The following is a 21683-nucleotide window of genomic DNA, read 5'->3' on the forward strand; positions in this document are numbered from 1 at the left end:
TTCTTTACATAGTTGAATGTGCTGACAACAAAATCACACAAAAATGATCAATGGAAATCAAATTTATCAACCCATGGAGGTCTGGATTTGTTGTCACACTCAAAATTAAAGTGGAAAACCACACTACAGGCTGATCCAACTTTGTCAAAATGTTTCTCAGTAGTGTGTGTGGCCTCCACGTGCCTGTATGACCTCCCTACAACGCCTGGGCATGCTCCTGATGAGGTGGCAGATGGTCTCCTGAGGGATCTCCTCCCAGACCTGGACTAAAGCATCCGACAAACTCCTGGACAGTCTGTGGTGCAACGTGGCGTTGGTGGATGGAGTGAGACATGACGTCCCAGATGTGCTCAATTGGATTCAGGTCTGGGGAACGGGCGGGCCAGTCCATAGCATCAATGCCTTCCTCTTGCAGGAACTGCTGACACACTCTAGCCACATGAGGTCTAGCATTGTCTTGCATTAGGAGGAACCCAGGGCCAACCGCACCAGCATATGGTCTCACAAGGGGTCTGAGGATCTCATCTCGGTACCTAATGGCAGTCAGGCTACCTCTGGCGAGCACCTGGAGGGCTGTGTGGCCCCCCAAAGACATGCCACCCCACACCATGACTGACCCACCGCCAAACCGGTCATGCTGGAGGATGTTGCAGGCAGCAGAACGTTCTCCACGGCGTCTCCAGACTCTGTCACGTCTGTCACGTGCTCAGTGTGAACTTGCTTTCATCTGTGAAGAGCACAGGGCGCCAGTGGCGAATTTGCCAATCTTGGTGTTCTCTGGCAAATGCCAAACGTCCTGCAAGGTGTTGGGCTGTAAGCACAACCCCCACCTGTGGACATCGGGCCCTCATACCACCCTCATGGAGTCTGTTTCTGACCGTTTGAGCAGACACATGCACATTTATGGCCTGCTGAAGGTCATTTTGCAGGGCTCTGGCAGTGCTCCTCCTGCTCCTCCTTGCACAAAGGCAGAGGTAGCGGTCCTGCTGCTGGGTTGTTGCCCTCCTACGGCCTCCTCCACATCTCCTGATGTACTGGCCTGTCTCCTGGTAGCGCCTCCATGCTCTCATGCAAGCGTTCAGACAAGTGAAAATTATGGTCAGTAAAGAAAACTTAATGCTCAGGGGCCTTGCTTTAATAAAGTTAATCATTTTCACTGTAGTTTCCAAAACATCTTTCAAGCTGTCAGGCATTCCCTTGGCAGCAAGAGCCTCTCGGTGGATGCTGCAGTGTACCCAAGTAGCATCGGGCGCAACTGCTTGCACATGCATTACCACTCCACTATGTCTCCCTGTCATGGCTTTTGCGCCATCAGTACAGATACCAACACATCTTGACCACCGAAGCCCATTTGATGTTACAAAGCTGTCCAATATTTTAAAAATATCCTCTCCTGTTGTGCTGGTTTCCAGTGGTTTGCGGAAGAGGATGTCTTCCTTAATTGACCCCCCATAAACGTAAAGGACATATACCAGGAGCTGTACCAGGCCCTGTTGACTCATCCAGCTGTAATGCATAGAATTCACTGGCTTGTATGCAAAGCAGCAATTGTTTCAAAACATCTCCTGTCACTGATGTGTCGTGAAACGGTGTTGTTTGATAGAGGCATTGTCTGTATCGGTTTTTTTTGCCTTTTCCCCTAGCATTGTCACAGCCATATCCGTAGCAGCAGGAAGAATTAAGTCCTCCACAATAGTATGGGGCTTGCCTGTCATAGCCACTTGGTAGCTTATAAGACGCTTCTAGACCCTTCTTATTAATGGTATCTGTTACTTTGTTGTTTTTGCAAGAGTGAAGGTTTCATTCAGTTGTGAGATAGTGCCTTTGCACATGTGCAACACACTGTGGCTGAGGAAAGGCACTACTCCCAATATAAGTGAACCCCAAATCAATGTAGTTCTCATCATATTTGCACCTCTTCGAGGGTCCAACGTCCCTGTCTGTTGTTCAGTGCTTTCCTGGGTAAGGGGGCAGTAGCTCTTCAGCTGCATCAGATTCACATCTGTCAGTGTCCATGCTAGCTGGGCTAATAACAAATGTGAAATTACTGATGCTAGCATTGGATGTGCTCGTGGAAGCAGAACAACTTGTGTCGTCGACAGATGCAGGTGTAGTACTGCTGGTAGTAGCAGTACTACCAGTAGAGCTGGTATGTGTCTCTATGGACGAGGGCCTTACTTTTTAAAACCATTTTAACCATCAATTTTCGAGCAAACGAAATGAGCAGCAGCTACGTTTGGCTACATGCAGACTGTTAGTGGAATTCCCGCGAGAGAGTAACGGTTAATGTGATTGGATGTTAATTATTTGACGAGGCTACCTGTATCTGACATTGTGTTGTTATTTCGCTGAACACTAGATAGTTTAATTTTATTTTTGGCAGTGAACGGAGGCTACTCAGGCGAGAAAAAAACCTCACCCATTGGAAAATCTAAATGGACTGTTTGAAAAGGTGAAGAAGAAATAAATGGTTTGGGAATACCTGCATAGGAATCATTTAATTTCAGTATAAATTGTTTAAAAAACGCAATTGTAGTGTTTTCATTATTTGTAAATAATACAATTTCCCTGTCATACTACACATTTTCATAGGACATATTTAATTGCTTGTAATTGAATGTAAAGGAATAGTTCACTCAAAATATAGCCAAATGTGGATTATAGGGGAATAAGGTGAGTTTTCAAAATTCTAATGCATACAATATGTCTTCAGACAGGGATACTAAATGTAAAGGGAAATTATGTATAAAAAAACATGTTTCTTTCTTTTTCTGGAGGGGCCCAACGATGTCAATATATTTGATAGTTATGGGGGTACCCAGCCCACTCAAGCAACAGAGCCCCACAGTGGATGCATCATAATACCCATAAAAACTAAAACTAGTCAAACATGGAAATAGTTCCAAACATTTTCATTTACTGTTAGATATTTTATATAACTAATATTTGTTGTCTTATTTATGCATTTGGTCTTGTACAGAATACTATCCTAGTAGCAGTCAGATATTTACAATGTGCCATGAATACTAGACTAGCTAGCTACCTAAATGATGCTACCAACATACCCTTATTTTACCAGATCCTTTTCTCCTTCAGCCAGTGGAGGTCTATATTTAATCCTTTATCATTTCTGCCAACTAAATGAATGAGGAGATATCTATTTAAATTCATGGTGTCAGAATGCACATCTGTATTAAAGCAATTCAGAACTAACTTGTGGACATGTTCTGTTAAGTCTTGCCGACTTCCGACTTGAAGTAAAGATTAAATGATTTATTAATCAATGCTACAAACTTGGTATGTCGCAGAGCACCACATGAACAGTTATTACAATCAGAGAGCCACAGATTCTTCTGATTTTCTATTTTAGGAATTAGACCAGCACAAATAACACAACATGTAAAACAGCATATTGTGATTTTTGGTGGGTGAGTTACAAATGGAAAAACAACTGAATGTGTAAGGTAGGTTTATTATAAAATACTAGGTCAACTCCAGCAGAATGAGAAACAAAACAAGGAAGCCATGCCTAAACACAGCTATATCAACACCCATCTTGTCGATTGAATGTTGCTGCTGTCAATTTACCACTGCATCCAGACTGAACCCCAGAATAGACAGGACAGCTTTACACAGGTGAAAAAAAGTAGCAAAAACAGTACACCACCAAACTTTTAAACGTGTCACTGAGTCTAGATACTATCAAATCAGAAGAAGAACAAGTTAAGGAAGCAACTAATGCTGTTTGTACACATGTACAGTGGGGCAAAAAAGTATTTAGTCAGCCACCAATTGTGCAAGTTCTCCTACTTAAAAAGATGAGAGAGGCCTGTAATTTTCATCACAGGTACACTTCAACTATGACAGACAAAATTAGAAAAAAAATCCTGAAAAATCACATTGTAGGATTTTTAATTAATCTATTTTCAAATGATGGTGGAAAATAAGTATTTGTTCAATAACAAAAGTTTATCTCAATACTTTGTTATATACCCTTTGTTGGCAATGACAGAGGTCAAATGTTTTCTGTAAGTCTCCACAAGGTTTTCACACACTGTTGCTGGTATTTTGGCCCATTCCCCCATGCAGATCTCCTCTAGAGCAGTGATGTTTTGGGGCTGTTGCTGGGCAACATGGACTTTCAACTCCCTCCAAAGATTTTCTATGGGGTTGAGATCTGGAGACTGGCTAGGCCACTCCAGGACCTTGAAATGCTTTTTACGAAGCCACTCCTTCGTTGCCCGGGCGGTGTGTTTGGGATCATTGTCATGCTGAAAGACGCAGCCACGTTTCATCTTCAATGCCCTTGCTGATGGAAGGAGGTTTTCACTCAAAATCTCACGATACATGGCCCCATTCATTCTTTCCTTTACACGGATCAGTCGTCCTGGTCCCTTTGCAGAAAAACAGCCCCAAAGCATGATGTTTCCACCCCCATGCTTCACAGTAGGTATGGTGTTCTTTGGATGCAACTCAGCATTCTTTGTCCTCCAAACACGACGAGTTGAGTTTATACCAAAAAGTTATATTTTGGTTTCATCTGACCATATGACATTCTCCCAATCTTCTTCTGGACCATCCAAATGCTCTCTAGCAAACTTCAGACGGGCCTGGACATGTACTGGCTTAAGCAGGGGGACACGTCTGGCACTGCAGAATTTGAGTTCCGCGCGGCGTAGTGTGTTACTGATGGTAGGCTTTATTACTTTGGTCCCAGCTCTCTGCAGGTCATTCACTAGGTCCCCCCGTGTGGTTCTGGGATTTTTGCTCACCGTTCTTGTGATTATTTTGACCCCACGGGGTGAGATCTTGCGTGGAGCCCCAGATCGAGGGAGATTATCAGTGGTCTTGTATGTCTTCCATTTCCTAATAATTGCTCCCACAGTTGATTTCTTCAAACCAAGCTGCTTACCTATTGCAGATTCAGTCTTCCCAACCTGGTGCAGGTTTACAATGTTGTTTCTGGTGTCCTTTGACAGCTCTTTGGTCTTGGCCATAGTGGAGTTTGGAGTGTGACTGTTTGAGGTTGTGGACAGGTATCTTTTATACTGACAACAAGTTCAAACAGGTGCCATTAATACAGGTAACGAGTGGAGGACAGAGTAGCCTCTTAAAGAAGAAGTTACAGGTCTGTAAGAGCCAGAAATCTTGCTTGTTTGTAGGTGACCAAATACTTATTTTCCACAACAATTTGCAAATAAAATCATAAAAAATCCTACAATGTGATTTTCTGTTTTTTTTCCCCCTCATTTTGTCTGTCATAGTTGAAGTGTACCTATGATGAAAATTACAGGCCTCTCTCATCTTTTTAAGTAGGAGTACTTGCACAATTGGTGGCTGACTAAATATTTTTTTGCCCCACTGTTCACACACTGATTAAAATAAACGCATAGAAGAACACACACATACATGTAATAGTGCCAGACATGCACACAAACATATACAGTTGGCATTGCTGTTATGATTTTAGTTGTCCTTGATGTCCTTTGTTTTAAATGTATTATTTTGTTTTAATTATATATGTTTTGCATTGTTATTTGCTGTTTTCTTCTGTCTTCTTCCTTTGTCTCTTTAGTTCATTCTCTTGGTTGTTGGTATATCGAGAGGTTCTTGGGGGTGGGGAATGGAATTTTATTTTTTATTTTTATTTGGGGGTGGGGGACTGTGGGAGGGGTCTTGAATGGTTGAGGGACAGCTATTGGTTGGGGAACTGTGTGTGTGTGTGTGGGGGGGGGCATGTCCAGTCATACTCGGGGTCTCAGCGTGTCCCTCAATGTCATTCAGATAGTGGTCATCGTGTGTCTCTGAATCACAACATTAAAGACAATGAGTGATCACAGGATATCCACAAATTGAGCCACACACAATATAATTTAAGCATTGAGGACAGTGTTTTGTTAACAACCTGGTGGTTTACACTATGTCTGTGTGTGAATGATGGAAGAATCTTACCTCAGCTGTAGGTCCATTTCAGTGTGTGTGGTCACTTAGACCTACATATCAACCAGTACTGGGACCATTGGAGACTTGGAATGCTTGCTCTCAAAGTGCTGCTTGAATGTCTTCGGGTCTGCATCTACTGTATAAAGGTGAAGTACAAAATGGAGGAAGTTAACAATCTGTGGCTTATATTTTATTCAAAGTTAACAAAAATTATAAACTAAGCAATAAGATGCAACAAACTACTAAAAAAATGAAAGACTGTACCACACAGGCCAGTACAATAGTCTACACATAGAGAGTAACCTAAAAGCACATACAATACCAACCAATACTACTCATCTGACAAGACAGGGCAGGTGTGGACCAGTGCTGTCTTTGCTGCAGTCTTCTGGTCCGCAGCTACTCCCTTCTTCTTAACATCCGCCTCCTTGGTATCAGTCAACAAGTTCAGCTGTACCCATAGTACAGAATAATGACTTAAAGGGGTGGGCGGGTCCAGATATGAATAGCAGGAGCGTGTACAGTATACACTTTTGTTCCAGCCCAGTTTATACCTGATTACAAATCAAGGCCTATCGCGGTGATTCGTTATGATGATTATTTAAGTCTGGTGTTAGAGCTGGGCTGGGACAAAACCGTTCACACACTCCTGCTCTTCAGGACTTCCTGCAATGACCGAAACAGACCAAAGCAGGAGCACAGTGTTCCAGGTTGAAATAGATTACCTAGTTGAGAGGTGATAAGACTCAGGCACACACATTGGTTCTGGAATAGAAAAGGTTCAAATAAGGTTTGCAATTTGGCATCAATAACATGACAGTAATTTTACCAAAAAACAAACAGACGTTTGAATACCAATTTATTTAAAACACACCATAGCAGGTAGGACTGAATAAGGTTACATAACCATGCCTACTAGCTATACTAATGATCTGTTGTCCGGAGGGTAACAGCAAACAGATCAATCTATTCCTGTAGTAAACTAAGCACACTGTTGACTCAAGAGAGAATGATAATCAATTAGTCCATCTCTGAAACCTCACAAAAAGCCAGACCAAAATAAAATAAAATCGTTGTCCACAAAGCGGCATGGCGGGCTGTCTAGGTCCCGCCTATCCTTTCTTTGGATTGGTGTATACATCTTATTATTGTAATATTTTTTAAAATATTCGATGAGGATTGTTGACGTCAGCCGCCAGTATTCAATTGAGAGAAATATTATGCCACTAGCCTCATGACATGAATATGCATAGCCATCTCGAGACAACTCCAATAGAAAGTGTTTTTTTCTCAAAGATGCCGGGATGTCACGTGTCCTACTTATATCAGTACACTCGTAACAACTTAAGCATCACAAAACTTTTATTAGATAAAATAAATCTCACGTAGCAAATAACCATTATTTTTGTTGTTGAGCTAATTTGACACTCTGTTATTGACCTCCATACAAAAACTCCTTACTTGGTGGGCAAAAACAATGAAAAAACAACCAACGGCTTAGACAGATTTTCCGCTGAATTGGGCCTCTCTCTTCCTCTTCCTCTCTGACAAAAGTCACCTTGTCTGAGAGAGATTTACACAGTTATCAAAGCGTCACATCAGGGTAAGCCTACACGAAACACAGCCCTTATTTGAAGTGTTTCTAAAATCCCCCATGGGGAAAATGAATGGTTGAAAATCAATTGGAACCATTTCTAAGTTTGACCGTTAGGTTTTATGAGTATTATGACATACTGTGGTACTCTATTCAAATCCTGATTATGGTACTTACTCTGTAGATACATAATTTACAGTGGCTGATGGAATTTTACAGCATGTCAGAAGCTGCTATCCACATGCTGTTACAGTATAATATATTTATTATTTTGATGACATATCCCGATAAAATAAAATATTCAAAATACTCTGCATACTCCACAGACAGTGGCCGTGTTCAAGAGCATCAAGACCATGATGTAGCATGGGTAAATTGTGACTGACTGACTGATCTACAAATAATATTGAGTAGTTATTTAGGATGCAAGCCAGGTGATTTGTAGATCAGTCAGTCTCGACTCGCCTTTAAAGTCGGCTGCAATAGAGCTCGCCAGCTTGAAGTCCTAAAACCTGGAAATTAGCTATATATTCAGCCATCCCTATGGGAAAAATTCATGGCAAAAGAATGGGGTTTTGGTATAAATGCCCAAAAATAAGTTCTGAGGGTAACACTAGTTTAGGAGATTTTATACGTTTTGTTCTATGAGATAATAGCAGTCAGTTAACAAGAGCTTTATGAATTATGAAGCCTTTATGTGCTTTACGTGTTTTTTAAATTACATAAATTCTTCAAAAGTCTTCAAAATACACAAAAAGTGACTGATGAAGAGTATCTCCCAAGCCTGTGTTTACCACATACCTTATAGAGAAATAGTAAAGATGTCTTTTCGTAGGAACTAACTACGGCATGGTTCGTTGGAGAAAGCCTATGAGGAAAATGAATGCCGTTTTTGGACGGTTTTTGGATAAATGCTGAAAAAAGGTCTGTGGTATACATTTTGTTCCATGAGATAATCTTTAACTTTTTGTGAATTTTGAAGAATTGATGTAATAACAAAAAACACATAATCACATAAAGACTTCATAATTCATAAAGTTCATGTTAACTGACGGCTGTTATCTCATAGAACAAAACGTATAAGATCTCCTAAACCTGTGTTAACCTCAGACCTTATTTTCGCGTTAATTCCAAAACCCTATTCTTTCACCATACATTTTTCCCACATGAAGGCTGAACCAAAGATGGTTTACTATGAAGATATGTAGAAATGCTTCTTCACTAGAAATTCCTGATCACGCTTGTAGGCAATGTCCTGGCGACGTTGGCTTGCTAAATGTATGCGCAAAAAAAATACGTAATCTGTTCTAACGGTCGTCTCGATCCGAACTGCGCATGTGCAAACTGCACTCCTATATATAAACAAAAATGTTTTGCCGAAAATAAAAACGTGTCAGCTTGTCAATTTTCGGAGGTTGGAGTAATAACATGTTCAGCTACTTAAGGAATTGACTCACATATAGGTTGTTTCTTTAGATTTCAAGAAAAACAACAACTAAGGAAGAATTGTCCACTTCTCTCATTCAGTTCTCAAACCCTAAACCCAGGTCTGGTCTGCTTCGCAAACGTTCCCGGAAGTCTCGCAATGTGTGGCCTTCTGGGTTTAGAAAATGTGGCTGAACGAACCAGAGATAACTAATTTCCGGGTTTTAGGACTACAACAAAGATTTTTATAACTAACCCAAGACAGACCACAGCCGGTCGTTTCCAATGGGAACAAATTAGTTATAGTGGGCAGAACAAGCGAGGAGGGGGGGCAGAGCCAAACACGAGTTAGCGAGATTATTCACTGCCTCATTATTTAATGTTCGTCAGCCCCCGTAGCGAAACCACGCCCCTAACATGATATAAGCCTTAGTTAAAGGTCGGGTAGTGACAAATGTCTAAAATTACTTGTCATTTGAAATAATGTGTTGACACAACAGCGGCAAATCAAAGTATACTAACTATGAAACGGGCTTTATCACATTTCATTCTAGAGGAGGGCACCATTTTGAAATAGGGTTGGAAACAATAGAGCTCGCCAGTTTGTAGTCACAGATTGGACAATGAGACAGGTATTTCACCAGATGTATAAATGTGAAGCATCCGGTTTGCTTTTCCACTCACTACCAAATATGGGGATGAGAAAAAGCCTAGTCGCCGGCAATGGGAGAACATGGAGCGAGATGGATTTTTGGCTAATTTTCTCACTGATTGAACGTTTTATCTTAATACAGTTTTCTGTTCCAAAAACTAAAATATGTTACGAATAGAGTGAACTAAGTTTAGTCAAATTTACCCTTTGCAAAAGTAGTAAAAAAATGCGTTGTTTATAAGTAGTACAACGGCGAATTGAGTTATTGCACACGCGCATTTCAGAGTAGGCGTTTCTTAACGAAAATATGCAAATTATAGCTAGAACGCGCCAATAGGATCGCTCTTTGTTAGACCAATCGAAAGAGAAAGGGGCGGGATAAATCTATACGACGCTATTTGCTGCTGGGGAAACTGAGTTTTGGGGTTGTGCAGTATTTTTGCCGGGCGGAAACTCCCGCCATTTTTTCCAACCCAGTAATTCATCTCGTGCATATTTCAATTAAGTTATTACAACCCTTTACTATCATTGTAACAACTTAAACTTTCATGGACGGAAACTGCGAGTCAAAAAAAAAAATCGCTCAGTGAGAAGAGGCCTAGTCTTTGAGACTGGAGTGGAGAGCGCGCCAGACCCCCTGACGAGAATCTCCGCTGTTGCCGCGAGTTGGAGAATTCTGTCAGCTCGCCTCTCCATCCTCCTTTGGGACAAGCTAGCAGAAGTTTCTCCGGATAGCCTACCCGAAGAGTCCATTATCATTGCACATTTTTAAACAGCTGTTTTTGTCAAGTTTGTGTTGATTAACAATGTCACAACTACCGGCGAACAGAACAAGGATGCGATTTGACTGCTAGCAAGAAGTGCTGTGTTATTGTTTGCGAGGATTTAGCCGACTTGCTAGGTTAGCTAGCTAGATGCTACACGTTGAATGCTCCTGGAATATTTTTGGATACTTGACTACATGCTAAGGCCATATTGTCATATTTTGCGTAGTTTTGTGGTAGGAGTTTTATTTTTTAAGACGTCATCGCTGCCGTTTCGTATTCAGGATGGCACCACTGCTGGGCCGGAAACCCTACCCGCTGGTTAAGCCGCTAGCCGAGCCGCCAGGCCCAGAGGAGGAGGAGGTCTACATTATCGAACACACCAAGGAGGCCTTCAGGAACAAAGAGTATCCTTTCACATTATGGCAAAGCCGACTCAGTTCGCCAGCTAGCTAGCTGACTGTCAAAGCAAAACCATTATGCACACTTATCGGAACATCGCGTTTTGTGTCAGTGTTTTAAATGTTGTTCAGCTTCTGAATATGAATAATAGCTAAATAGCTAACGTTAGCTATGTCGGATTTGTAGTGCTTCTTTGGGATTGTTTTCCCTATCGTAATATGCCAACACAGTCACTCACTGTTATTTCGTAGTCAAAGTTGTGCTCTCTTTTTAAAACTAGTTAACTGTTAGCTAACGTTACGGTTTGTCTGGTTAAGTACTACTAAAGTTACTACTATTATTTGACAATTGCGCTAGCTAGCTGATCTATGCATAACTGGTTTGGGTGATTCACACGGTCTCGGAGTGTGTCATGCCGTCTCCTCGGTGGCGCGTTTACTAGCATGGCTAGCTGTAGACTGAAGAACAAGCAGATTATATCACGTCAGTTCTGACACTAACGTTAGCTCATGATCAAATCGGAAGGATTTGACTTGCAGATCAAACTGGTAAGTTTGACTTGTTGGAACCACAACGGTTGTGATATGACTTGTAAGAAAAGGCAAACGTGTTCGTGACATGAATCGCTTTCCAATCAAGTGTAGCCGGTGCATGCCCGATTGATATACTAATGCATCGTTCAGGTTGCTCAACGGTGTAATAAAAATACAGTTCAATGCATTGTTTTGAGGTCCCCTAGCCTTACTACCAAAAGATACAGAAGTATTTTGGTGCCCCACGTGAGTTTGACATGTATTGCTCCTTGGGGCTGCATAACTCACTAGGCCAAGATCCCCACATTTTGTCTGTCTAGTCTAAAGGTACACTACCTTATCTGATAAACAGCAAATTACGAGCCACCTGTAAACAAACCCTAATACTACTACTATACCAGTGCAAAGCATCATCAAACCAAACGTTTGTGCTCTGCATTTTGTGAGTCAGTGCAATATAATAAGTAAAGTTTGTACTGCTTAACATCTAGTTCTAGATGCCAATGTCCGAATGATATAAACATGTGTTTTAACACATTGCTTAGTCCCTACAGAGAGGAAGACTTGTCAGATTTAGTTTCAGCTGGAGCACGGCGTTTCTGTGGATTATCCTGCGCTTTGGCTCTGTTATGAAAGGATCCAGAATGTATGCTTGGTGTTGGAGGTCCCTCACATCCGGCCTTTTAATTATTGAGATCAATTGCTCCTGACATGATTCATTAATTATGAATGCGGGGTCTCTCTGGCTATGCTGTAGAGCTAACTGAGTCAAGTGACTAAGTGGATGTTCCTATCATGTGTCCTAGTACTCACACTATGCGATTGAGGGGAATATATGTTGTTATCCTGATTAAATGGCTACAGCGAGTATGAGGCGCGCCTGCAGAGATACGCAGAACGCATCTGGACATGCAAGAGCACCGGCAGCAACCAGCTCACACACAAGGAGGCCTGGGAGGAGGAGCATGAAGTCACTGAACTGTGAGTAACAAGCAAGTCTAGCTTGAGCAACATTACGACCGCTAACAGAAATGCTCTGTTTCAAAATAAATATAAATCATCAATACATGCAGAGGCTAAAAAGATCAGTGTAGCTCCGTCTGTAGCACACACTGCTCACTGACTCCAGTTGAAGGTCACATGATTTACACCTGTGTTATTGGACGTTCCCCGCACGCCTCCTTCCTTTCTATTTGCAGGGCGTATGGATTGAGTCATCCTGGAATCTAGTGAATCCAGTGACGGGGAGAATGCATTTTATTTCATGAAAAGAGGAGGGTGCAAAATAAGAGTGTGGCCTGGTCTAGAAACAACCCCTAGGCACTTGTGTGCATCTGAAGGGATTGGATTAGGGATTGTTTATAGACCAGGTCTAGGTTCTCTCATTTGATACGTGTCCAGATTGGCTGCTGTGGCATTGAGCGCTGTGGGAGGACATTAAGCTTTGAGTTCTGTGTGTACACGAATGACCTCAGAGCAGCCAGGCTGTGCTCCTCCGGCACCCTCAGCGCAGGCCAGTCAGGATCAGCAGCCGTATTTAAAGATGTCTATTTATACCAGGCAGGGAAGCCAGGGTTTGAATTGGCTCCCCCTGTTGGAGAAGTGGTTGTGTACAGATAGGATAGGCATTGGTGGTCCTAGCAGTCTGTTTCATTGAGGTGTGTTCGTTTGTATGTATTCCTTGGATTGGACAGCTCCATGCATGTTTATGAATTACGGAAAGCATTTGCAGGTGACTTGATTAGTGAAATAGCAGTAGCCACACTAAGCCATCTGTCAAAATGATTTGAGTGAAAGTGCACCAATAAACACAAATCAGTTAGCGTAAGAAGACTGTTTATTGCTGGCATTTTCTATTGAGTGTTAGATAAATGAGATGTTTGACATGAGTGTTTTATGTCCAGGCTTCAGGAGGAATACCCACTATGGTTTGAGAAGCCCGTCCTGGAGATGGTCCACCACAACACGGTCTCCCTGGACAAGCTGGTGGACCAGGCCTGGGTGGAGATCCTCACCAAGTACGCCATAGATGAGGAGTGTGACTTTCTGGTGAGTTTTTTTTTTTTTTTTTGTCGAATGCTGTGAATGTTTGTTTTCATGTGGTGTGATAGTAGTCAATGAAGGTGGAAGAAATACTGTTAATGGAAAATATGTTGATAGAAAATTAAATAGCTTTTTATCCCCCTCCACCTATTAATTTTGTTTTTATCAAGGTGGGGAAGGAAAAGAGTTTGCGGGTTAAGGTTGTGAAGATACACCCGCTTGAGGGGAACGCTGAGGGGGAGACCTCAGAGAAGAAGCTAGAGGGAGCCTGCGACTCTCCTTCCAGCGACAAGGAGAATGCAAGCCAGGAGAACCAGAAGAAGGAACAACAGCTGCCCAGAGAGGAGGAGAGCCCCAGGGAGACTAGGGAAAGCAAGAGAGAGAGCCTCAGTGAGTACAGCACCTTTGGGACATGTTGTGCTAACAGATACAATTATTAGATTTTGGGTAACCTACACCAAAATCCACCACAGTAGGTGTGTGAACGTTTAAACTAAATTGGGATCCTTAAAGTTAAGGAAAACCCTGACCCATTTTTTGTTTTTTCCCAACAAAATGTTAATTGCAGTGCAGTTACAGTGGTGTAAGGTACTTAATATGGATAGGGGAGACGCTAGCGTCTCAACTGGCCAATTGCTGGGGGAAATGCAGAGCGCCCGATTCAAATACAATTTGAAAAATTCAAACTTTCATTAACCTTTCTGATCTCCCCATCCCGGATCCGGGATCGTGAATACAGACTCAAGCTCATTACCATAACGCAACGTTAACTATTCATGAAAATCGCAAATGAAATGAAATAAATATGCTAGCTCTCAAGCTTAGCCTTTTGTTAACAACACTGTCATCTCAGATTTTCAAAATATGCTTCTCAACCATTGCAAAACAAGCATTTGTGTAACAGTATTGATGGCTAACGTAGCATTTAGCATTAGCATTCAGCTGGCAACATTTACACAAAAAAACAGAAAAGCATTCAAATAAAATCATTTACCTTTGAAGAACTTCAGATGTTTTCAATGAGGAGACTCTCAGATAGCAAATGTTCAGTTTTTCCTGAAAGATTATTTGTTTAGGACAAATCGCTCCGTTTTCTGCGTCACGTTTAGCTATGAAAAAACCCCTGTATCCAGGATTGTGTAAATCTATCAGCAAGCTCATTAGCATAACACAACGTTAACTATTCATGAAAATCGCAAATGAAATGAAATAAATATGCCATCTCTCAAGCTTAGCCTTTTGTAAACAACACTGTCATCTCAGATTTTCAAAATATGCTTCTCAACCATAGGAAAACAATCATTTGTGTAAAAGTAGCTAGCTAGCGTTAGCATTTAGTGTTAGCATTAGCGTTAGCATCCAGCACGCAACATTAACAAAAACATAAAAGCCTTCAAATAAAATCATTTACCTTTGAAGAACTTCTGATGTTTTCAATGAGGATACTCTCAGTTAGATAGCAGATGCTCAGTTTTTCCAAAAAGATTCCTTGTGTATTAGAAATAGCTCCGTTTTATACATCACATTTGGCTACCAAAAAAATCCGAAAATTCAGTCCTCAAAACGCGAACTTTTTTCCAAATTAACTCCATAATATCGACTGAAAACATGGCAAACGTTGTTTAGAATCAATCATCAAGGTGTTTTTCACATATCTCTTCATTGATACATCGTTCTTGGACACATGCTTTCTCCCCTGAATCAAATGGTAAAGTAGAAGCAGCTGGCAATTGCGCACCGAATTCGACGCAGGACACCAGGCGGACACTTGGAAAATGTAGTTTCTTATGGTCAATCTTCCAATGATATGCCTACAAATACGTCACAATGCTGCTAAGACCTTGGGCGAACGACAGAAAGTGTAGGCTCATTCCTTGCGCAATCACAGCCATATAAGGAGACAATGGAAAACAGAGCTTCAGAAATTCTGCTTATTCCTGGTTGATGCATCATCTTGGTTTCGCCTGTAGAATGAGTTCTGGGGCACTTACAGACAAAATCTTTGCAGATTCTGAAACTTCAGTGTTTTCTTTCCAAAACTGTCAAGAATATGCATAGTCGAGCATCTTTTCGTGACAAAATATCGCGCTTAAAACGGGAACGTTTTTTATCCAAAAATGAAATAGCGCCCCTAGAGCTCTAACAGGTTAACCTCTTAAAGCTAGGGGGCAGAATTTTCCCTTTTGGATAAATAGCGTGCCAAATTTCAACTCCCTGCTACTCATGCCAAGAATATAAGATATACATATTATTCATAGATTTGGATAGAAAACACTGAAGTTCCTAAAACTGTTTGAATCATGTCTGAGTATAACAGAACTTATGTAGCAGGCAAAACCCCAAGGACTAACTGTTCAGAAATATTTTGTGGTGACGTAAGCTGTTTTTTTTCTGGATCAAACGCGCTTTATAAACGGACATTTTCGATATATATGGATGGAATTAATCGAACAAAAGGACCAATTGTGATGTTTATGGGACATATTGGAGTGCCAACAAAAGAAGCTTGTCAAAGGTAATGCTTGTTTTATATTTTATTTCAGCGTTTTGTGTAGCGCCTGCTATGCTAGCTCCTTTGTTTACTGCTGGTGCAGGCTATCAGATAATAGCTTCTTATGCTTTCGCTGAAAAGCATTTAAAAAATCTGACATGTTGACTGGATTCACAACGAGTGTAGCTTTAATTGAGTATCTTACATGTGTGATTTAAAGGAAAACTATTTTATATATGAATGCAATGCAAAAAATAATAAACATGTCAGTTTAAACCATGTGTCAAACTCATTCCATTGAGGGCCGAGTGACTGCGGGTTTTCACTCCTCCCTTGTTTCTTGATTGATGAATTTAAGGTCGCTGATTAGTAAAGCAACTGACCTCAACTGGTTGTCTTAATTGAAACCAAAAACCATCAGTTTTGACATCCCTAAAATACAGCACATGGAGCTTTAAGATGTGTGCTAGTTCAGAGACCTCAGTTTTTACATTTATTAAAGAGAATTGTCAAATGGACAAATTTGTACATGTAAAAATAGCATAAAATCCACACAGGCCTGATTCCCAAAAATTCACATGCGTGTAAAAATATACTGTGTGCTTGTTTCCCATTAGGTGACCGAGCACGGCGCTCCCCCAGGAAAACTCCCACCGCTATGAAGGAGGAGAAGAAGAGATGGGTGATGCCAAAGTTCCTGCCACACAAGTATGACGTGAAGCTGATCAGTGAGGACAAGGTTGGCATCCTCTCCACTGCTTTAAAATGTCTGGTTCACTTCTGGCCATCAAGTGTGCACATGTTTTATGTAACTGGGTCGTGTTCATTGGTTACACAATGGGGGGGGGGGGAATGGATCGGAACAGGAAGGGGCTACCTAAACTTGTCGAATAAGAAATGCACATTTTTGTTTTCCGTTATCAAATAGATTGAAAATATTTTCCATTGCATGCTGTAATGAACATAACACTGGGGTCTATGTTATATAATTTATATACATTTTTAAACCCTACACCAACAGGTCATCAGTGATGTCCCAGTGGACAGCCTCTTCCGGACTGAGCGCCCACCGACCAAGGAGATCATGCGCTACTTCATCCGCCACTATGCACTCCGGCTTGGGATGGGAGAGACGGCCCCCTGGGTGGTGGAGGATGAACTGGTGAAGAAGTTCAACTTGCCCAGCAAATTCAGCGACTTCCTCCTGGATCCACACAAGGTAAACCTAGATGTATATGGAGTTTTAACCTTTTTTTGTTGTTGTTGTCCAAAAACCTCCACATAATCTCCTGTTGATTTTGGAGCAATGGATTATGTGATGAACATGTTGATAAAATAAAACAGTAAGACAAAACAGCATCATACATTGCCTTTAGAAACTATTCATACCCCTTGACTTATTTTACTTTTTGTTCTTACAGCCTGAATTGCAATGTTAAAAAATCTCACCCTTCTACATACAATACCCCATAATGACAGTGAAAACATGTTTTTAGAGGTTTTTGATAATTGTTTGAAAATTAAATACAGAAATATCAAATTTTTTAGTTTTCACACCCCCTGAGTCAATACTTTGAAGAAGAACGTTTGGCAGCGACTATAGCTGAGTCTTTCTGGGTTAGTCTCTAAGAGCTTTCCACACCTGGATTGTGCCCATTTTATTATTTTATAAATTCTTCAAGCTCTGTCAAATTGGTTGTTGATCATTACTAGACAACAATATTCAGGTCTTGCCATTTTCAAGTAGATTTAAATCAACTAAATTGTCAACTCTTCTTGGTGAGCAGTTCCAGTGTAGATTTGGCCTTGTGTTTTAGGTTATTGTCCTAATGAAAGGTGAATTAATCTCCCAGTGTCTGGTGGAAAGCAGACTGAACCTCTTAAGATTTTGCCTGTGGTTAACTCCAATCTATCTTTTTATTTATTTTTTATCCTGAATATCTCCCCAGTCCGTAAAGATTACAAGCACACCCATAACATGATGTAGCCGCTGCTATGCTTGCAAATATGGAGAGGCTTACTCAGTAATATGTTTGGGGCAAATCCAGTACTTTGTATTCAGGACAAAAAGTGAATTGCTTTGTCCATTTTTTTGCAGTATTACTTCAGTGCCTTGTTGCAAACAGGATACATGTTTTGGAATATATTTTTTATTTGGCACAGGCTTCCTTTTCACTCTGTCAATTACGTTAGTATTTTGGAGCAACTACGATGTTGATCTATCCTCAGTTTTCTCCATTGATTGGCCTCCTAGAGAAATCCATGACCGGTTTCCTTCCTCTTCGACAACTGAGTTGGGAAGGATGCCTTTATCTTCGTAGTGTGATATGTATTGATACACCATGAAAAAGTGTAATGACTTCATCATGATCAAAGGGATATTCAATGTCTGCTTTGTTTTTTACCCATCTACCAATAGGTGCCCTCCCTGGTCTTTGTGGTTGAATCTGTTTGAAATGTACTGCTCGACTGAGGGACCTTACAGATTGTGTGTGTGGGGTACAGAGATGAGGTAGTCATTTAACAAATGTTCAACACTATTATTTCAGAGTCCATGCAACTTAAGTCAAGGGGTATGAATATTTTCTGACGGCAGTGTGTTTTTTATATAACATTTGTTTTTAAGTATGTGACTAATAGTTTTGTTTGCCTTCTAGTTTTTCACAGAGAATCCAGTCTCAGCCAAGCGCAAGAGCCTGAGCTCAGAGGGCAAACCCAGTAAGAAGCTGAAGACCTCGAACAACCCGGGAGGAGGGAATTCGGGGAACGAGAAGAAAAATGATTCTCTCGGCATGCCCCTGAGCCCTACAATCTGGGGCCACATGCAGGTTTCTCAAATTTTATACATGCTGATGTAATCTCATTTGCATATATTTTAGCTGGCTTAGTGGTTTTCTAAAGAATCAGAGGATTTGTTAGATGTTCAATTGAATTAGCATATTTAGTCTTGCAATGGATTGAATCAATAAAGCATCTATTTATTTTGTAGATGAAAATGAATGGCTCGCCTCTAAAGGTAAAGAACTCCGGAACCCCCAAGAAAAGAGAGGGTGGGGCTTCTGTACTCTCCTCCCCCAAATCCAGCAAAAAACCTGGAGACAAGAAATCTGCTACTGGCAAAAAGACCCCCGGCAAGAGCGGCCAGAAGGCATCATTCAAAAAGGATGAAAAGGGTGGAGGTGCCAAGAAGCCCAAGATGAAGCAAATGACTCTGTTGGACTTGGCCAAGAGCCCTCATTCCGCTGGAAGCCCCAAGAAGAGAGCCCGGAGCACCGGCCCAGGGACCCCCAAGCTTGGCAAGTCCCTGCACCCCATGGCCCTGCATCTGCTGCGCTACTACAAGGAGCACAAGGGCAAGGAGGACAAGAGGAACGCCATGTCCTGTCTCATATCCAAGGCGGCCAAGGCCCTCTCGCCTGAGGACCGGGGCCGGCTTCCTGAGGAGCTCTGCGATCTTGTCCTGAAGCGTTGGGAGTTGCTGGAGCACAAGAAGAAATGGGCGGCCATGAGCGAGGAGGAGAAGCGGGACGTGATGAGGAAGAGGCGTGAGGAGATCAAGGAGAAGCTCCGGGAGAAGACTAAGGAGCGGCGGGAGAAGGAGCTGCAGGTGCGCCGTGAGCAGCAGCGCCGCTATGAGGACCTGGAGATCGAGGGCGGCAAGGCACTACCTGTCTTCAAGCTGGTCGACATGCCAGAGGGCCTGCCCAATTCCCTGTTCGGAGATGTGGCCATGGTGGCGGACTTCCTCAACTGCTATGCGGGCCTGCTAATGCCCGATGACCAGTACCCGGTGACGGCAGTGGCCCTGATGGAGGCTCTGGCCGGGGAGAAGGCAGGTTTCCTCTACCTGAACCGTGTGCTGGTGGTGCTGCTGCAGACCCTGCTGCAGGACGAGCTGGCCGAGGGCTACAGCGAGCTGGACATGCCTCTATCGGAGATCCCCCTCACCCTCCACTCTGTCTCTGAGCTGGTGCGCCTGTGCCTGCGGCCGTGTGATGCCCACGGCGATGACTCGGGCTCCGGGGGGGATGATTGGGGCCCCCTAGGGGGCTTCGACCAGGTGGTAAGCAGTGAGTTCCTTGAGCGGCTGGAGGCGGTGGAGGTGTTCGAGTTGACGTCAACGGAGAAGGCCAGCCTGCTGGTGGCACTGTCTCACCGCATCCTCATGACCTACTCGGTGGAGGACCACGTGGACTCCATGCAGCAGCGCTCGGCCGAGCTGTGGAAGGATAGGCTGGCCTCGCTCAAGGAGGTCAACGACCGCAAGCGGGCTGAGAAGCAACGGCGCAAGGAACAAGCTGATGTCAAAGGCGAAGAGGCTGCCAGTGGCGACACGCCGTCAGCCACCATCAAGGTGGAGAAGAAGAAAGAGGGTAGCACCAAGAAAGAGGTGAAGGTGAAAGCAGAGCCGGTGGCCGCGGAGCCGGAAGACATGATCAGTACGGTTAAGAGTAGGAGGCTGATGTCCATCCAGGCCAAGAAGGAAAAGGAGGAGCATGACAGACAGAACAAAGGTAAGGACAGTTGGACATGTAGATCATTAGACTGGGCCAGTTTTCCTGGTGAGGAAATAATCCCTATCATTAGGCAACAGTAAACATGTCGTCCCCACGAATGATGCAGCGTCCCTTTGAGCCAATCAGTGTAATTTTGAAAATGCCAGGTCTCTATGGCAAGACACATCATTCACTCAAGTTTTGTCAAAATTCGGCCAGTGGTGTTTTGAGTTTGTGGGTAAGCTAGACTCCTGTCCCAGAGCATGTGTGCCAAATTTCATCACGGAGTCAAACCGATCAAGAAATAGAAACGTGTCCGTTATAGCGCCACCGTGTGGTCGATATGATTGTTCTTGCATATGTTGTTTCTTGAGTGTTTTCAACATGTGTACCAAATGACGGATTTATATGCATTAGTGCCAGACCACGCGCACATGAAAGTTTATTGGTCAATAGCGGCCATGTTTTTAGGTACTAGTCTGGAAAATATTGCTTGACGTGGCATTGTCCATAGATGCCACAGCAAGTTTCATGCAGATTGGTCATTCAGTGACTGAAGAGTCGCGGGGAACTCTTTTTGAATTTATTAAAGAAAGAAAGATGGGGAAAATGGTGGAAAGTCCATGTCTGACCTTATGAGTCTGAGGCAAATATGTTCCTTGTGAGGAGAGGGACCTATGTTTCAAATGTCATGATTGTAGATAAAACGGTGAGGGGCTTGACCTTTCAAAGTTTGCATTTTCAATCTGTTACAGCGCCATTATCTGGCCATTTTGTAAATGCCACATCTCTATGGTAAGACTCATCTTTCACACAAGTTTCGTTAATGGGGCCAATGCGGTCTGAAGTCTCGTGGGACTAACTTATTAACAGACGGAGACAGATCCACAGTCCTCACCCCGTTTTTCATTGTGGGGGACAATTAGAAAGGATAAGATAGCTATGGTTGAGTCCATAGTTGCTTAGGTGATTTATGCAATGGCAATGCTCTGTTATGAATGAGTGCCGGCTCAAATTCTGTTTTGTCTCCCCTCAGAGCGTATGGAGAAAGAGGCGGAGGAGGAGCGTGTCCGCAAGCAGAAGGCTGCAGCGGAGAGGGCCTTCCAGGACGGCATCGCCAAAGCCAAACTGGTGCTGAGGAGAATCCCACTGGGAACTGATCGAAACCATAACAGGTCAGCACGCACAATTCAAAGGTTCACAATATGTTTAGGTGTTTTATTTACAGTCGACTATTGATACATGCACAGTGCTCTGGTTTAGTGCATGCATCCTCAACGGTCCCAAGACATTGGATATATTAGGAAACGACAACTATGTAAACCGTTTTACCACATACA

General features: G+C 42.5%; 1 protein-coding gene across 2 annotated transcripts in view; it reads left to right on the forward strand.

Moving 5' to 3' along the window:
- Window positions 1–9689: 9689 nt before the first annotated feature.
- Window positions 9690–21683, forward strand: part of LOC110503318 (tyrosine-protein kinase BAZ1B) — a 29216-nt gene continuing 17222 nt past the window's right edge. The window contains exons 1-10 of one of the 2 annotated variants that reach the window (XM_036961235.1): window positions 9690–10515; window positions 10663–10785; window positions 12178–12294; window positions 13218–13362; window positions 13527–13746; window positions 16465–16586; window positions 16869–17066; window positions 18505–18675; window positions 18837–20361; window positions 21380–21518. In XM_036961235.1, the coding sequence (XP_036817130.1) occupies window positions 10664–10785; window positions 12178–12294; window positions 13218–13362; window positions 13527–13746; window positions 16465–16586; window positions 16869–17066; window positions 18505–18675; window positions 18837–20361; window positions 21380–21518 (2759 nt within the window). In that variant the 5' untranslated portion in view covers window positions 9690–10515; window position 10663. Of the gene's footprint in view, window positions 10786–12177; window positions 12295–13217; window positions 13363–13526; window positions 13747–16464; window positions 16587–16868; window positions 17067–18504; window positions 18676–18836; window positions 20362–21379; window positions 21519–21683 lie in introns of both variants that reach the window. The other variant, XM_036961234.1, reaches the window with a different exon arrangement.

This window comes from Oncorhynchus mykiss, chromosome 24 (genome assembly GCF_013265735.2).
Source record: "Oncorhynchus mykiss isolate Arlee chromosome 24, USDA_OmykA_1.1, whole genome shotgun sequence".
Classification (NCBI taxonomy): Eukaryota; Metazoa; Chordata; class Actinopteri; order Salmoniformes; family Salmonidae; genus Oncorhynchus; species Oncorhynchus mykiss.